Raw genomic sequence first — 18,256 nt, 5'->3', positions numbered from 1 at the left:
TGAAATGGTTTATGATTAAAGAGACGTTCACATTCACAAAATACTAGCAAGACACTAACTTAACAATAAAATAAACATGAGATTAAGTGAGTATCTGGCAAATGCGAGCATCTCTTTAATCATAAATCCTTAAGACATGTGTGCAGCAGGCACTTATTTTGACAAGATGCATGATGCACATGGTTCACATGACCTCACATTTTGACATGACGGGCAACACATGTTTGGCTAAATACATGTTGCGACAATCTTCGCATCGTGCAGCCTCGAAAAATAAGATACTGGCCGCCAGTGTTGAAATGTAAACATTTTATTCATTAAACAGATTTAGGGCCAGATTTACTAACAGCTTGCCCCAGCGCAAACCTTAATTTTGTCGTTAAATAATGACTGTCATGATTTACTAAAGACGCCCAGTGGATCAGTAGCACCGAACAGATGTGGTCTTGTTATTTTTTTTCAACTGCAAAATTTTTGGGAGGAGAATATTAAAATGATTCACGCATTTACTAATGATGGCAGGTGTGATATTACTGCTATTTGCACCATTATTTAACACCGGAAAAAGCATGTGTTAAATTAATTGGTGTTTAAAATGCCAGCAATTGTTGCTGATAAGAGAGGCATTGCAGAGATCAGATAGCGTGTTTTTAAAGTCAGAGGATTGTTTTAACACGTAAAAGTTTATTTGGAATGCCAGAGGAACATATTATTCAAAAATATTGTTTGCCAAGCCATGTTATTTTTTATTTTTGCTGGAGAGTCACTAGGAGAAGGCACACGATACCAGGTGTTTTAAAACTTCTTGTAAAATATTCAGCTGAGATGTCCGTGGTGCTGAACTCAAGCGCATCAGGCGTTAGTATAAATCACTCGCATCTAAAGACCATCAGCTCTGCTTATTTGTGACCCTGAACTAAGGCCTTGTCCACAAAAACACAGGTATTTTTATAACCATAACTTTTTTTACGTGGTTCTGCCTTTCGTCCACACAAAAACGCAGTATGACATCACTGAAGCCGAACATCATTATCAGGGTGAGTTTTTCAAGAAACGCCGGTTGCAGTGTTGTCGTGTATACAGTACAACCAGACTTTTTGCTTCTGATTAAGGCTTCTGATTGGCCAACGCGGCTTTACGTTTAGAGTTATATCACCGCCTGCTGGTGTGGCATGCTCTTGACAGCGCGTGATTGCGTGTTTGTGTGTGTTCATGAAGGCGGCGATTTATTTTAAACCGAGCATGTGTGGAGGGGACTTTTTATACAGCAGGAGGAAAAACTGGTTATAAAAATACCCGTGTCCATGTGGACAAGGCCTAATTTGCGCTGCTCTTGGTAGAATAGGTTAGTCATTATGGAAATCAGCTGTTGCGTCTGTGTAATTTAATTTGTGCCTTTTTAGTAAATAACCCACAGATATTACCACTCCCATCTGCGCTTTTTTGTTGGAATTGCGCTAAGGGCTGTTAAAAGATTAATCATGATAAATCGCATAAAAACTGCTGGCTTATTTCAACCTATGGATGGGTAACAAAAAAAACAACCCAGCATTTTTATAGTGTGTCGTATGGGTTTAAGAATATGTTGAAATTTTGCTTTAGTCAGTTTTGAGCTCAAATTAATTACACATGCGGCTCTGTGTCTGAAAGCATAATTACACCTGCACTGTATACAAAGGATCTGATGACAAATGAAATAAAACCAGGGGAATATGAATAGTCAACAAAACACAGCTGTAGCTGTAACAAATAAACAAATAAATGCAAATGTAAATGTTTAAAAATGCATAAAGAGCTTGTGACATTGTTTCGATGATTATAAATGACTTTATATGACTATTATAATATTTGTTGCTTGGAAATGAAATTGGCTGTATTGGAAATGCACACACTTACATATGTAATAGTACTCGTGTCCGGGTCGAAACTCAAAACCAAGTGAGAAAGGGGTGAAGAGCTGAAACTTCTCCGAAAACCGTAGGGGTCCCTCTGGGCTCTGGGGCCGGTTACACTCCCATCGTTTGAAGCCTCTCATGCGGTGCTCACAGGTGAGGTAACCATCATGGTTAACCATGAAAAGGATGTAGCGCTCCATCCGACTGTGAGGCTGTGGGGTCTCGTAATACGGACAGTACACGTCCAGGTAGTCATTGATGCTCACAGCTACCGTATATTCCCCCTGCCAAAACCTGCAACACAGAGTCAGAGAATGAGCTCAATTTACTGTGTCTGAGAGCAGACAGTATGAGTGACATTACTCCTTACTTCACTTCAATATCCTTCAGTTCATATATATTTTTCATTTTGGCTCCATTGAAGCTATACAGCATTACAGACAGATACACACAAAGGCTAAATCTGTTGGGCAGAAAACCACAGGAAATGCAACAGAATAGGCTGTAATGAAAAGCCACAATGCAAGTTTTTATCTAGGTCAACATTATGCAAAGAGAGAGAGAGAATAGCAAAGCAGAGCATAGGAAAATCTAACACACAAAACTACCAAACTCTCTCTATAATGAGGATGTTTATAATGAAAATAGGGACTAAAATAAAGCCTTTTAAAACAACTCTGAAGGTCAGAAATGACATGTATAAATGAACATGTTGATTATATTCACATAAATCCCTGGCAAATGTAGTTAGTGAGTCGATTCCAGTTAGCTTGTCATGTAAATCATAAACTTCATTTAGAAGTAGCACACGTGATCCAAGCTTTGAATTTTACAGGCTCTGTTAAAGTATTTTTTATGCTTCGCATTCAATTTTCTCTATATCATCTGTTTCTTAAGAATGCAGCTTTAGAGCAAGAGAAAGAGAGAGAGAGAAAGAAAGAGAGAGAGAGAGAAGAGGTGGAGGGGCAAAAGACAGCATTAGTGAATCAGTTTGAAAGTCAGTGTGACCTACAGATGCTGCAAAATGTGTGCGACTGCTGTGTGATGTCCTGTGTATATGTTTCTCACTGTAAAAAAATGCCTACTGATGGAATAAGAAATAGAATAAGACAGAGGTTTATTCTTAAAACGTGAAAAATCTGCCAATGGAAAAAAATTATATTAATTATATAATATATATATATATAGTTGAGGAAAAATATCAGCGCTCCCATTCAGTGTTTTTAGTCCCATTCTCATTTAAAGGTATGTGTTTAAGTAAAATAATCATTTTTGTTTCATTCTGTCAACAACATTTCTGACAAATTCTTAATAAAAATATGTTTTTATCTGCATTTATTTATTGCAAATTGAAATGGGGAAAACATGATGAAAAACATGCAGTGTTTTCCATTCTTCAATACTGCAGAGAAAACAAGTTCAAATTCATTTCTCAACAACAAAATACTAATGTTTTTACATGTATTTTAGGATTTAAAACGCCCGTTTTTACACTCTAAAAATTACTGTGTTATTTTTGACCCATAATGGGTAAATATTGGACAGAACACAACCTGGGTTAAAAATGACCTCATGCTGAGTCAAAAATGACCCAATGTTGGGTTGTTGTTATGCAACCATGGGGTATAATAACCCAGCAGTTGGGTCATTCTACAGAAAAGGTGGAATTCGGGTGATGGAAATCTGCTTAAATGAACTTCTTTCAAAACACCCAAAACTTCTATAATAGCATTCATTAACTTGTCAAATCTATGAATCCGCAAAACGGGGAGCTTAATCTATGTTTAATTTTTTATATATTTTAATAAAGAATCCAAGACGTTGTATCTTCAATACCTGACAAAATGAGAATATAATAATAGATAATGAATATGATAAAACTTATAAATTTTCCATCTTGTTTTGTTTGTATGCTTTTATGTTGGTCAGTTAAAGGAATAGTGCTTAGGAAGTACTCATTAGAGAAGATGGTAACACCAATGACGGTAACACCAATGATGGTAACACTAATGACAATTTACAGAAAAAACAAACATTTTAACAAAATGGCTGCCATTAGCCATGTGCTATTTCATCAGAGATGTAACAATCACATACTTATTCAGTATAATGTATTTTTATGTAAAGATCTTAACACTCCCAGCTATAAAAAAGAGTAACACTAATGACATCCAAAAAATCTTATATCAAAATTCTTAGATATATCATGATATTTTAGACAAATAAGGTAAGACATCTCACAAACCTTTTGCCTTCCTTCATTGCACTTCTTCCACTGACCTCTTGCCCCAAAAAAAACTTCAAAGAGCTGATGCATTGTTTCAAAACAAAGGTGCTTTGGGTAGGGTAACACCAATGACATAAATTTGGGGGACAAATAATTATTTGATATTATTCATATTAAAAGTGTATTTTTACCATTTCAGTGTTGTAGTAAATTTATACAGGGTTAAAGGTAAATGTAAATTAGATTTGTTTTATAATAATAAGTACATAGTTCAACTTCCATGTGAGGGACAGGGCAATTTTCAGGACCAGACATTTAAAAAAAAAGTTTTAAAAAGTTTAAAAAGAAAATTACATAAATAAACTCTCTCATCATGTTAAGGACAGTCTATATTTATTAAATATATATCATTATGGGATTATTGGGTCAAATTAAATGATTAAGGGGTCTGCAAAAGCAAGGGACAAGCATTTCCACTTTTTTTGTAGAATGACCCAGTTGGGTTAAAACAACAGTTGGGTCAATTCTAACCCAGCATGTGTTCTGTCCAACATTTACCCATTATGGATCAAAAATAACCCAGCCATTTTTAGAGTGTAGTCACATCTTTCATTGGTCTTGGCATGCTCTCAGTCTTTTACATTTGCTGTTGGGTGACTATGTCACTCCCATATACATACATTCAAAAAAATTCAGGGTTATGTTCAACCCAGCATTGTGCCAAAAATGGACAAGCCCAGCCTACTGGGTTGTTTCAAACCAAAATCCTGGGTTGTTTTAGCCCATTGTTGGGTCAAATATAAACTTTCTTGTTTTGAAGGGGGTTAAAAATGACCCATGCTTCTTCACTAGACAAATAACAAGAAAATTATTTCAAGTGTTTATAAAAGTACTTTAACCAAACTAAAATAAATGTCCAAACCAAGTGCACAATACTTTCAAAAAACAGTTAAGTCACTCTGCTTGATCTGAACTCTATAAACCTGACGTTTTTATAAACCAACATGTATCTAAGCGAGAACAGCAGAAAGCACTCACACATGGGTAAGTGAAGAAGGACTGTCAGGTATTGGTCCATTTCCCTTTATTGCTCAGTATGAGGTCTTGTCCTCTTATCTAGTGAAGATGCCCTCTCCAGCACCCTCTGTCTGTCCTTTAACTAGACAAACTACTGGCAGGGTGATTTCCTCACAGAGCAGCACTTACAATCCACATCAAGTGCCTTTTAAAGGCTGCTTGTTGTGCCCTCAACTTAATGGCCGTTTCAGATGTAAGCCCACACATGCACACAAATACTTAAAGACCAGAGGTTCCCTCAGATCGGCCCCCGTTCAGATCCACCATCATTTGTCTTAACTACACCCATATGTAAGCAAAACACAGATGAGATCTTTCGCATTGCTATTGTTTTGCCTAGACAGGAAAGTGATTTCATTGAAAGCAAAGTGATACTTTCGGTTTGTGTCTTGTACATTTCTTCTGTGATCTTATGGGAATTCGTATATTTATTGGGTTGGCCAATTTATATGAATTCGTACAAAGTCAATCATACAAATTTGTATGACTATTTAAAAAAAAAACATTATAATAAACCCCTACCCCAACGTCACAGGGGCAAAAGTAAATCGCAAGGGCGGTCAACTTTTTTTAATTAATTTAATTTACTCATGACCAAGGTAAAATAACAAAACAATACAATAAACAGTAAACTTACATAAAGCCATTAAGTAACATAAAGTCCCTTTCTTATTACAAAAAAAAAACTTATAAAAAATTCTTTATATACATTTTAATTTTAATTTCTTTTTCAAGAACCAAAAACAAGGTTTATCTTTACGATATTTGCATTTATGAATATAAAATTTTGCATAAATTAAAATAAGGTTAATACATTTTCTTTCCTCTTATTGAAGGGAATCTTTGTAAAAACAAATTTTTTTTTCTAAATATAAAGAAAAGGTGGGTCAATGCAGTGAAAAAAAATAATTTATTCAATTTACTCAATTTTTTGATTAAGTGGTCGCAATCAATTTATTTAAGCTACATTTAAACAGAAAAATTTGAAAACAAAACAAAAAACTTTCGTTTAAATGTAGCTTAAATAAATATATTGCAACCACTTAATAAAACAAAAATGAGTAAATTGAATATATAATTTTTTTCAGTGTGTGAACAATTATAAATCTAGATAAATCTTTCCATAGATTTCTTACAGAGCAATGGCAAAATAAATGAAACAAAGTTTTTTATACTGTATTACAAAAAGAACAGTTTAGATCAATATCCTTTTTGGGTCATTCAAATTAATACGAATTAGCCACCTTGTAAAACACACAAAAATGACATGAGATTGCATTGTAAAGACCTAGAAATCTCACAAATGTCACTATTTTTGATGAGTTTAGATTTACCAAGTATGCAATGAAAATGAAATATAAAAGATTTTATAAATATATATATATATATATAAAAAAGATATTATCTGAACTATAAAGTTAACATGAATAGTTACATTTATTATAACCGTTAAACAGTCACAACATTCTTCTGGGCAACAATAAATTTTAATATTTTAATAAACAGATAGATAGATGGATGGATGGATGGATGGATGGATGGCAATAATGTGTATGGTGTTCATTTTTAATGGGGTTTGGGCATGGCTGTTGCTACCTAATTCACCAAAGGTCAGTGCTGCGTCTGCACATGCAGGATACACTGTATAGTTTTATTGCCATTGCAGTAGCAATATATTCATTTAGAGTTGTAAAATGTATGTAGTAAAATATGTTGTAACGCACAGTGTTTTCTATTATCACACTGAATTCACGCAAGCTCACATCTCTGGAAAAATATAATTTATTTTGCTACGGTACAGTAGACACAGCACCTCTTGTGAACAGCCGCAGAGTAGCGTTGCATGAAACGCTGACCTACACCATAAAACCTGCGGCAAATGACTTTCCTGATGCGGAACATCTCTGGATATGTTACTGTAAATCAGCTCTCAAAGTCCTAATCGAGTCCACCTGTTGGAGATTGGCCACATTTCTAAACTGTTACCTCAATACCATCTCTCCACAGTCAAGTTTACATTCAGCTGACAAATGCATTTTAGGCCCTTTCAAACAAGCCCAAGTGACCTGTTTGTCTAATCACTTGTTTATACTATCAGAAGGAATAAATCTCCCAAAAGTTTGGAGCTCCTGACCGTCAATGTAAACGGCGCGAAGATGTATTTTTTTAATCATGCATGAACAGATTACAGAGCGAACATATATCAACGCGAGCCGAACATCCCAGCATATGTTGAGGGATCCCATCCGCGTGTACGTGCGTGTGTGAAGCACATCCTTCCAAGAACACACTGACCCTCTTGAACTCTCCCTGAGGAACTTGTTTATGGTTTATGGTGAAATATTGATTTGGGAATTTACAGTGGCTTCCATAACCTCATTATCTATAACCGCTGATTGGTTCCATCAACAAATTCAATAAATGACTTTTCGCAAAAACATCCTCATATCAGGCTGTGGTTCGGGTGGTGGGGGTTGCGTTAAACAGATGTGATACACTGACAGTTGAATCATAAAGAGTGATGCTCACGCTTAGAAAAAATATCAAAAACATCTCTATTTTTTGTATATATAAGCACACACACACATACCTTGCTGCTTTTACACATAGGTGGATGCAGCATCGTAAACAAACACACTTCAGTTTCTCACAGCATGAGGCTGTTCATTCATCTGCTGTCGGCTTGCTTTTTCTTTTTGCGGTGTCTCTTAAACTTTGATATTTGATAGATCTTCACGCTCAGGCATCAGAAATCTCTTTTAGACGCTCATAGGATGAGAAAACACTTCTGCACAAACTCTCATAACTGGAGAAAATATGAAATGTACCTTGTTTCATGTTCACATTTGTTTAAGACGGACGGATATCGTAGGGAGACTTTGTTCGAAAATGAAAATTAGGTCATCGTTCCTTGTCTCCTCGTGTTATTCAAACCTGTGCGAATGTCTTTCTTCTGTTAAACTAATTAGATGTTTTACTTAGAAAAATGTTCATGTTTTTCTTTCACATAATTAAAGTGAATGGGGACCACCAGCTGTGAAGCTGCAAAAAAGACCACAAAATTTGTCTCTTTGACTCGAGCATTACACTCCAAGTCTCCTAAAGGCGTATGATAAATTTGTGTGAGGAACAGAGTGAAGTTTAAAGATAATATTCAGTGAAAGTCTTGACAGCTGTGGTCATCATTCACTTGATGAATAACTCCTTTTGTGTTCCAAAGACAAAAGAAAGTCATATGGGTATTGAAAGACATGAGGGTGAGAAAAGATGACAGATTTGTCATTGTTGGGTGAACTATCCCTTTAAGACATTGTGAAGGACATACTGTAACATGTGCTGGTGGAGAAACTAGCTCTTTTTATTGAACAGTTGTAATACACTTTTGATGACTTTTTTTTTTAATAAACTTTTTCTAAATGCGTTTACTAAGAATAACTCAAAAATTCATAAAAGTTGTGTTTATCTGTGAAGATTTACTTGTTGGACAAAACGTGCAAGTGTCATAAACTTTTGTTAAACACAAGCTTATTTTTTGCAATAATCCAAAAGTTTACGGGACAAGTGAATGGGGTTTTTAGCGATGGAAACCAGTATCTCGCTAACTTCCGGGGTTGGCCTACAAAAATACGTCTGCAGTACTCTATTAAATGAGTTTTTGATTGATAAAAAAATAATACATCATTACCTACTCACACAAACACATGCACACACACATAGACACACAGACAACAAGGTCAGTCTGTAACTACATTTCTCCTGTGGCAGAGTTCACTGAATTTGCTATTAATAGTAGCTACGCTATATGAGCATTACTTTCCTGTCTTGCTCTCTTACATTTTTCCCCAGTGATTGCATCAAAGGATAACTTTAGGCACAAAATCACACACACATGCACAGCTATCTTTGTGACGACACTAATAGATGTAATGCAATCCCTACAGCCTTACCCTAAAGTCTAATTTTTGGTCGTGCGTAGTCGGCCGTTGCTATGCCGTAGTAGGTTATCCGTAGCCTCTGCGTAGCATGACGTGCACTTTGCCAAATTTTTAACAGCGTGTCTGTAAAAAAACTGCGTCAAAGATATTTCCGTTTGGGATGGTGAGAACAAAGATGGGCCAAGTTGAGGCGTGATTTAACTCAAACTGCAACATAAGTCGCTGTTTATTTACTTGCATCACTGCTGGTCTCCTCAAAACATACACAACAAGCTGCTGTTTCTTCTTCGTTTGTGGGTTAAACTGACCAAGCAGCTTCTTAATTAACGGTCGAGCTGCTACTGTGGTTACACGCGTGGATATTGCCTAAAAGCGGTCTACATGCGTGTTTAACGCGGACATTGCTGCAGAAGTATAGACCAATTTCAAGTAGACGTCACAGTTACGTCACTGCAAGCTGCGCACGCAATGCGGTTGCAGAAAAACAGCGGAAATGAATTAGACATGAGTGAAACGAGCAAGATAACTCACTAAAAAATGTCCTGTTGTGCTGTTAAGTGTCAGAATAGGAATGCCAAAAAAGATGACCTTCATTTTAATAGAATACCATCGTCGAAGACACCATTTGAAGATAAACGTAGGTGTTTATGATTGCAATAAGCCCTTAAACGGACAGACTGGAGCGATGAAATCATCTGGAAATCTTTTAATAATTAGAATAGAAAATAAGTAGAGAAGATGTCCGGTGTTCTGTCGAAGTCTGTTCCCTCTATGTGTTTCTCATAACGTTTTTATCACGTTATGTTTATAATTTATTTAGAATATAATTTATTTAGAATAAATGTTTTGTTTTATACTGAAAAAGCAATAATATCAAAACATTTTTATATTTCATAATTTTTTTCGTTTTCTATTATTTATTTTATTTCCTTATATCTTAGCTTATGTCTTCTTCCTGTTTGTTCTAAAATTATTATGTTTATATACTTAATAAATATATAAATATAGCCCAGACACACACACACGATGTAAAGTGTTATTTATATATAAACAGGCCTTTTTAATGTATGTCTAAAAATAATACTTTTATAATAGTTTTAGAACAAACACGTAGGCTATATATATAAGGAAGAAATAATAGAAAACAGGAAATGATGAAATATTTAATAAACGTTATTATATAGAATACATTGCTTTACTTGTACTTTAGCAATTCAGACTGTAAAAATAATTGATTTAGCAAAAAAGAACAATACATATACATTACATACATGCATATCAGTAGCCAAGCCATTTAACTTTTTATTTATCTAAAAAATAAACATAACGTGATTAAAACGCTAAAAGAAACATTGGACTAAAGGGAAACATAGGGGAATCAGACTTTGACAGAACACCGGATCCACAACAATTACGGTTTAATGCTAAAACACTTCTCACCGCTATTGCGGAGATATCACTTTCTGCAACCAGTTAGGCTCCGCCCACAAAAACCGTCATCTCTGTTTGCAAACACGAAAGTGGTCTATATGAAAACCAAGGCGGCAACTTATAATGAGCCTTTTACTCCAACCATCAAAACTAAGTGCCTAACCCTAACCCTTAACCCAAGTCCTTACCCTCAAACAGCTCTTTAAAGGGGTTCCAGAAAGTGAGGAGTGGCCAAAATGTTCTCACTTTACTCTCTCTTTGTCCACACTCCGATGGACTTTTTTCATAAAGATAACTGTACACAGAAGCAAGTACACACATACACACATAAACTGGCCACGGTATAGTTTACTAACAAAAGGTAGTTAATTACATTGAAGCTATTATCCCATAATACAATTGCATTCAATCAGATTTGTATTTTCCTGCACAAAACAATGAAAAAAATAAACAATCATGCTGTTAGCATTAGGTACAAAATGACAAACTAAACTAATCAAAACCAAAAAACTATAATCTAGATAAATCTCAAACATAATCGTTGGAAACATATAACTACATTCTGCACTTACAAAAAAGAAGACATGTGCACACACACACACACACAAACATGTGAATTTATTTTTAGAATAATCATTCATGCACAATTTATATTGAAACAGCTAAATAATACGCTATTTTTATATAGAGCTAATTGTGTAGTATAGACAAACAAAGCATTTTTAGAACAAAAACATTTACTTTATTTATATATAATTAATTTACAAAAACGAAATCTCCAAAGGAAAATTATGTCTGATTTAGCTCACATCCCAGGACGAATTTGTTCTCAAACTGTACTATATTTTTGCACACGCACACACTCTGTTAAGCTAGTAGAAGCAAAACAAACCCTTGCGTTACACATTATGGCAAACCGCACCCACAGCCTTGTGATTCTGGAGGCTTTCCAGTGCTTCTCATTGTGTTCTTGCCACCAGCAGGCCTTTTGCCATCATGCCAGCCCTTTTAGACACTAAGGGCTTTTAATGATATGGAAAAGCAAAGGGCTGACACAATGTTGTGAATGCAAAGCTCCAAGGCAAAGCTCTTCCATGCAAGATAAAAGAAAGGAGAAAAGCCACTTATCGCTGGGGCTATCTACTGCCCGCATCTGATGCAGGGGCTTGGGAACCGGACCTTGTTATGTCAAGAGGAGCAAGGATGTACCAACAATGCCAAAAGAGAAAGAGAGAGAGTGCTGTCATTCGAAACAAGTGTTCCCAAACGTTCCCAAATCTAGTCTTGATGATGTCACCAGTGCAGTTGCTTCCAGGGTGCTACATAAAACTGACACACAAGATTAAATGTGATCATCAAATCTGCAGAATTGAAATTCAACCGCGCGTATAATTATTGAAATTTTCTAGCCGGTCTCATAATGAGCGTGTTTACATGCACACCAAAATGCTGATAACTGTCAAAAGACCTTCTTATACAAACACGAAAGAAAAACACGTTTACATGATATTTTAAACTCTCCGGTTTTAACAAGTAGATGCAAATGAATAATCCACCACAGTGCTTGTTATTGTGTTTACTTTGCAAAGTAAAATCTTTTATATTGGATAACAGTCTCAATCGGTCTTTTACTCAAGGATTATGACTCTATTCGTTGTTGGGTTAGCAAAATTGGTGTACGATTGCGCATGTAAACACACACATTTTCAAAGTGGTTTGGCTGAATTGAAGCATTCGGCAAATCTAATCTATTATGTGAAATTGATGGAGGGTGAAAAAATAAATAAAGCTCTAATATCCACAAGCCTCAATCGCTCCTCCTATAGCAATGCTCGGCTGAGGTGATTAATCAGGGCCATTGACTGCTATAGCAGCCTGCTGTATGATAGATGGCGTCTGAATCGCAACTCTGCCGCGGGTCACAATGGCTGAGAGCTGCTGCCAGGCTCCTGGGCTTTGGTGGAAGCAACCGATCCTATTGATGAAAGATGTCCAAAGCCTCCTCACAGCACACAGCCAGCTTCATTATTTCCCTCTGCCCAAACAAAAAAACAGCAGGAATATCATGGCATCTCCATGGGAAGAAATAAGACTTTTGGATACGATTACCGGATTGGGAGTGTGGCATCTTACCACAGGCAGCGCATATTTGACTCATTGTTAGGCAACTCAGTTTTCGCAGCTAGCTATAACATTGAAAAGGGAGCGTTGTGCCTTTAGGGAGCCTCTGTGGCCGCGCCGGGGCCGTAATCTTTTTAAACGTGAAATTATGAGCTTTCACGTATGGGAGATTTCTCAGCTCTTCTGCATGATACTGCAGGCAGGACTGGAGGCTTTGGGTCCTGTGTGACTTATTACAAAGGGCGCAGAGAGCAGGACTAGAAAAATGCATTATTTTCTAATTCATTTCACGTAAAACGAATTTAGGATCAGTCGGGAAGTGCCTTATTGTTAGAGTACAATATGGATTATGATATGAAGGGTGACAATTATAGTACTTTTTGTCTGTAAATTGTCAAGAGTCTTGTGGGTTGTTGTTGGTGAGCTATAGCCTATAAATAGATAAGAGAATTACAGCTGTTAGTGCAAATTTAATAAATCCACAGGAGACTGCGCATTACAGTGATTTTATCATGGGTAAAGTATGTAAGGGACAATGCAAAATTAAGACTCTAGAGATTATATACGTCTAGTACATGTGGAATAAATTACTGTAATGTAGAGTTTCAACTGGCGTTTTACTTTTATAAAACAGAGACAAGAGCGTTATGATTAAAGACAGTTATGTTTAATAAAACATTACATTAATTATTCATATGGCAAAAAGAGATCATTCCTATATTGAGAAATATAGATTTAACTAATAGTAAATGCAGGCAAATCAATTTGGTGTACTAATAATAAAGAACGATATTATAAAGTGGTTTCAAACAAATCTCATTTAATACTTATTTAGATTCAGTTTTAAATGATGTATATGTGACCCGGTCTAAAAACTTCAGGCTAAAGTCTCATAACCTAATAATGAGATTCGGAGCATCAAAGTTCGATTTCACAATAGCTGGGTTTCCATCACACTGATTTTATGCGCATTTAGAAGTATCGCATAAGAAACGAATGATGGAAATGCCAAATTTCGAATAAAGTGCACCTATTTCATTGCTAAAAACAACATTATTTTGTGTATTTGGTATAATTCAATGTGTTTACGTGGTTTATGGTTCAAACACATTATTTTACACATACCTTACATTTTTGTCGCTCCAGATTTCACTATCTTCCTGAAAGCTCTGTGTCCCTGATTGGTGAGTTAATCTGTACGTTGTGATTGGCCTGAATACCTCTGAAGTCAGCCGGACAATTGACGTTCCTTACCATGTTTGAAAGATTCGCTCACAATGCACTTCTAACAGGAGTTAACTTACAGGCTATGAGTCAAAGCGGGAGGAATTATGATAATGTCGGTCTTGTCTACATCACCAATTTATGTTTGTTGTAGACCAAGAAAAGAGATGTACGTAGGAGACGAAAACTTGCGTCATTGTTTACTTTGGGGTTTGTACCTTTTGCATATGTACTAATACACATTTACACACCAAAGGAAATGTAAAATTGTGATTAGGATAATTGGTGCTCTTTAATTCACAAAAAAAGTTTTTATGCTTGCTTGAGGTGGATGCGAATATTGGGAGATGGAAACGCATTTGCCGAATAAATTCTGACGTAGCGAACATTAAACCTATGTGACCAATAATTTAGTTGTATTAGCTGATGTTATATGGGGTTTAATGTTTGACATGACCTTACTCAATATATAAAAAGTAAATCAAACTCACACACACACACACACACACACACACACACACACACACACACACACACACACACACACACACACACACACAAATGACTAGCTGGGTTTTCAGAGACTGGGTCACATTTGTTTTAAAATACAGACTTGGGGAACCACTGTCCATAAGAAAAATATTATTTCCCAAAGGTTCTCTTTCAATGCTAAGACATAAAAACAAAAACAATTGTTGACATAAGAGCTATACATTTATTGTAGAGGGCAAAGCTCAGAGAATATGTTCATTGTAGATTTTGATGAGACAAATGTAGAGGAGACACAATGGGGTCTCATTACTGGGGTCTTTATCCCATGAGAAAACTAAGAAGCAGGACGCCCAAACAAAATTCTTTATTTAATCTCATTGCTGACTACGAGAAACAATTATGATATTAAAAAGATAGTTTTTCTTTATTCTCTGTTACAAAAATCTGAAGAAAAATCAAGTCTTTATCAGAAAATGAAATTGAGAGGTGTGGAGTCTCATCTGGCTTCACCTGCAGAGGTGAGACACAAAAGTGTCGACGCATGTCTCTCTGATCTAGAAAGTCTAATGATGCTGGACAGCTGTCCACAGAGGAGACGATCAGCTTCTGCGTGATGGCCCTACAGATGAAACCGCCCAAGAAACAGGGCTCAGAGCTGTCGTGCAGTGGATTTTACACAAAAGTAGACAAGAGTCTTTAATTCCCACAGTCTGAAAACTGAGTGAAAGGGTCTCTTCTCTACACTGACAGGACTCCAATGAGGCCACGGCCCCATATGCAACTCACCCGACAGCCATCATCACCCACTTTACAAGACATGATTGTGACTTTGTGCAGAAGGGTCTGACTATTCTGATTGCCTCCAGACTCAGAGGACTCACACAGTGAAGGTGAAGCACGGGGTTGAAGCCTGAGCCCTACGTGTATAGTAAATGAGGCCCAGTGATCCCACCCAAAATTTTAAGACCAAAACTCTCAATCTTCTTGTCTAAGTGGGGTGTATCGCTGTTTATAGGATATTTTCATTCTAGTTCCTTAAAAGGGTGGTTCAATGGTATTTCAAGCATTCTGACTTATTAACACAGCTCTAGAGTTGTTTCCTCATGCTAAACGTAGGCAAAGTGTCAAAAAAGCAGTTGGATGTGTTATAGAGTATTTCTGTGCCGAATGCACTTCAGCAGGGTTCGTACAAGTTTCGGAAAGTTTTTTTTCCGATTACGCGTCCAGCTGACGTTTCAGGGGTTTTCTATACGCATCACTTCTTTATATGGGCACTTCCCCCGGAAAACCCCGCCCACCCCTCAATCAGCAGGAGACGCTAGAACTTGCAAACATCTTTAACACGTGACACAGCTTTGTTTAATTTCAAAACTCAACAATGGCACGAAAGAAGAAGTTTGTTTTTGGATGTAAGGAGAAGAAAGCCAGCCTTATGAAAACAATGGATATAGTTTATTATCCGGGGTAGCAGCGGAGTTTTGCGTGTGTGTTTGATGCGCTGGATTTTCCCAACCGGGTCATGAGTTGGATGCGGTAAGTAAGACTTCTGTCTTATGTTGTAAATATGCGCGTGCACATTATATAAACGATATAGTGTTGCATGACTCGTACTCACTCCACCTGCGGTAGTAACTCCTCCTTCTTCATTTTTTCGTACGTTATCGGAAAGATTACGGAAAGCTAATCTTTCTTTTATAAATCTGATTAAACTAAAGACTCTACGGAGATATAAAGGATGTAATAGGTACTCAAAATTAACATTAGAAATGCAGAAACAGCGTGTGTGAGCTTTAACTGTTTTACTTTACGATGGAATTGACAGTGTTAAAGGTCACATAACACAAAGTTTCTGCTAATCTAATGTTAATGTTGAGTATCTACAGTATAGAGTAGTATTCAAGGGGCAACCTTCCGAACTTTCTGAAGAAGCCAATACGGAAAGGATATAAACTGCAATTCATCGACTGGCCACTAGAGGCTGGCTCCAAAAGGGAGTTAATTCCCATAGACCTCCATGATAAAATGGCCAACTTTACATTAGAAAATAATATGTTTACAGCCTGGTAAAAAATGTTTTTTTGGTCTGTATAGCTGTAGGGGTGATTTTTTTGTAACTTATCCGTTTAAATTATATTAAGCCTTAAAGTTCTGCATAATTAAGGGCGTGGCCACTTGAGTGACGGTTAAAACGCCACTGCTGTCACTGAAGTCGAACTAGGTGAGTGTGGTTTCAGCAACCAGTCACCTCAGCTTCAGCCACGTCCCGCCTCTTTACCCATGTTCGGATATCCACGAGTGATGCGCGTTGACGTGAAGCCAAGATGGCGACGGAAGACACCCCCTACTTTAAAGCTTCAAAAACGATCTTCAGAAACCTATGGGTGACATCATAAACACTACGTCCATCTTTTTTTACAGTCTATGGTAGTATTGCATACTTTATATCTCCAAAGAGTCTTTAGTTTTATCAGATTTATAAAAGAAAGATCAGCTGTACCGCCACTTCCGAATATAAAAGCCGAGCTCCTGGAGGCGTACCGCGGGCGGAGCGAGTCAGAGCATACCATGCATAACAAAACTTATAATTCACTACGTTTGTGTAGTTTACATTATATGCACTTATGCGTCGATTGCCAACAAAACACAGACATTTGATGCAGTTTTATGACTCACACCCGGAAAAACAAACTATTTCCATAGTTCCCATAATGCTGGGTTTTTGGGAAGCAAAACAAGCTTAAATTTCCCACACAAAAATTTCCCAAAAAACAACACACAATTGATGTTGATTGCATGTCAGGTCTTGGTTGGTATGTGCGCTATTCCAGGTGAAGTGCCCATATGAGGACTTCCACTGTATTTCCAGAAATTATGTTATGTAACAGTTTAAGTAATCGAAAAAAAAAAAAAGTGTATGAAAATCCCAGACGAAGCGCATTCAGCACAAAAAATACTCAGTTATACGTCCAAATGGTTTTATGTTCAGCATGAGGAATCCAACTCTTTAAGAGTGTTAATAAGTCAGACTGTTGTGAAATAATTACATATTATTTTTTAGATCCTAAAAAGTAATAACAACTATAAAGAAATAAACTGTAAACAATGACCTACAAAAAAGCACACCAGAGGAAAGCTGTGAAAAAAAACACAAATAGCATAAAAAGCTTTCTCATAGGAAGACATGTTGTTAATGCTTTTTGAAAGTCGTTTTGGATAAAAACATCTGCTAAATGCATACATGGAAAAGTATAAAAAGATGTTTTTACGCTGATTTTTAAAATGGTTGTAAACAATTAATTATACATTCAAAAGTTGATTGCTTATTCACGTGCACAGCTGATAGAAAATGAGAAACATGCAGATTTTTAACAGGTTCAATGCTTAATATATATCAGAAATCAACTCATAACAGTTCTCAGCTTGGTAGTGTTTGTTCATAAAGCCAGTTTAAAATAAAACATGAACTTTTATAGTTCATCATTTTTGAAATCATTACAAATTACAAAATATAATGAAAAATTCAGCCTAAATGCTTGAGTCGTGTGCGAACCTCTGCGAGTTAGGAGTAGACCAAAAGAGCAAGTTTATGTGACTGTATAAACCAAAAACATGATTTAGTAAGTGACTTGCACCTTAAATGGAAAACACAAAATGGATAGAAAACCATTTTAAAGGCGAGATAATGTAAGACATAAACCAAACTGTGGCTACATTTGCTTCACAACAGACCTTTATCACTCACATAAAACTATTTCTATAAATGAAACACACTTTAATACGTAGCCCATATGTCACAGATGATAAGTAAATTAACCATATTCGAAGTGAAGGTCGGGCTAAGTTGATCGATTGTA

The 18,256-nt window shown here is 36.3% G+C and overlaps 1 protein-coding gene across 2 annotated transcripts in view; it reads right to left on the bottom strand.

Annotated features, from left to right (window-relative positions):
• Window positions 1-18,256, bottom strand: part of efna2a (ephrin-A2a) — a 103,258-nt gene that overhangs the window by 8,468 nt on the left and 76,534 nt on the right. For both annotated transcript variants that reach the window (XM_065276358.1, XM_065276359.2), the window contains exon 2: window positions 1,897-2,189. In XM_065276358.1, coding sequence (XP_065132430.1) covers window positions 1,897-2,189 — 293 coding nt within the window. The remainder of the gene's footprint in view (window positions 1-1,896; window positions 2,190-18,256) is intronic.

Source organism: Paramisgurnus dabryanus, chromosome 6 (genome assembly GCF_030506205.2).
Source record: "Paramisgurnus dabryanus chromosome 6, PD_genome_1.1, whole genome shotgun sequence".
Taxonomy (NCBI): domain Eukaryota; kingdom Metazoa; phylum Chordata; class Actinopteri; order Cypriniformes; family Cobitidae; genus Paramisgurnus; species Paramisgurnus dabryanus.
The sequence above is the reverse complement of the archived record's forward strand: the minus strand, read 5'-3'. Positions and strand labels throughout refer to the sequence as shown.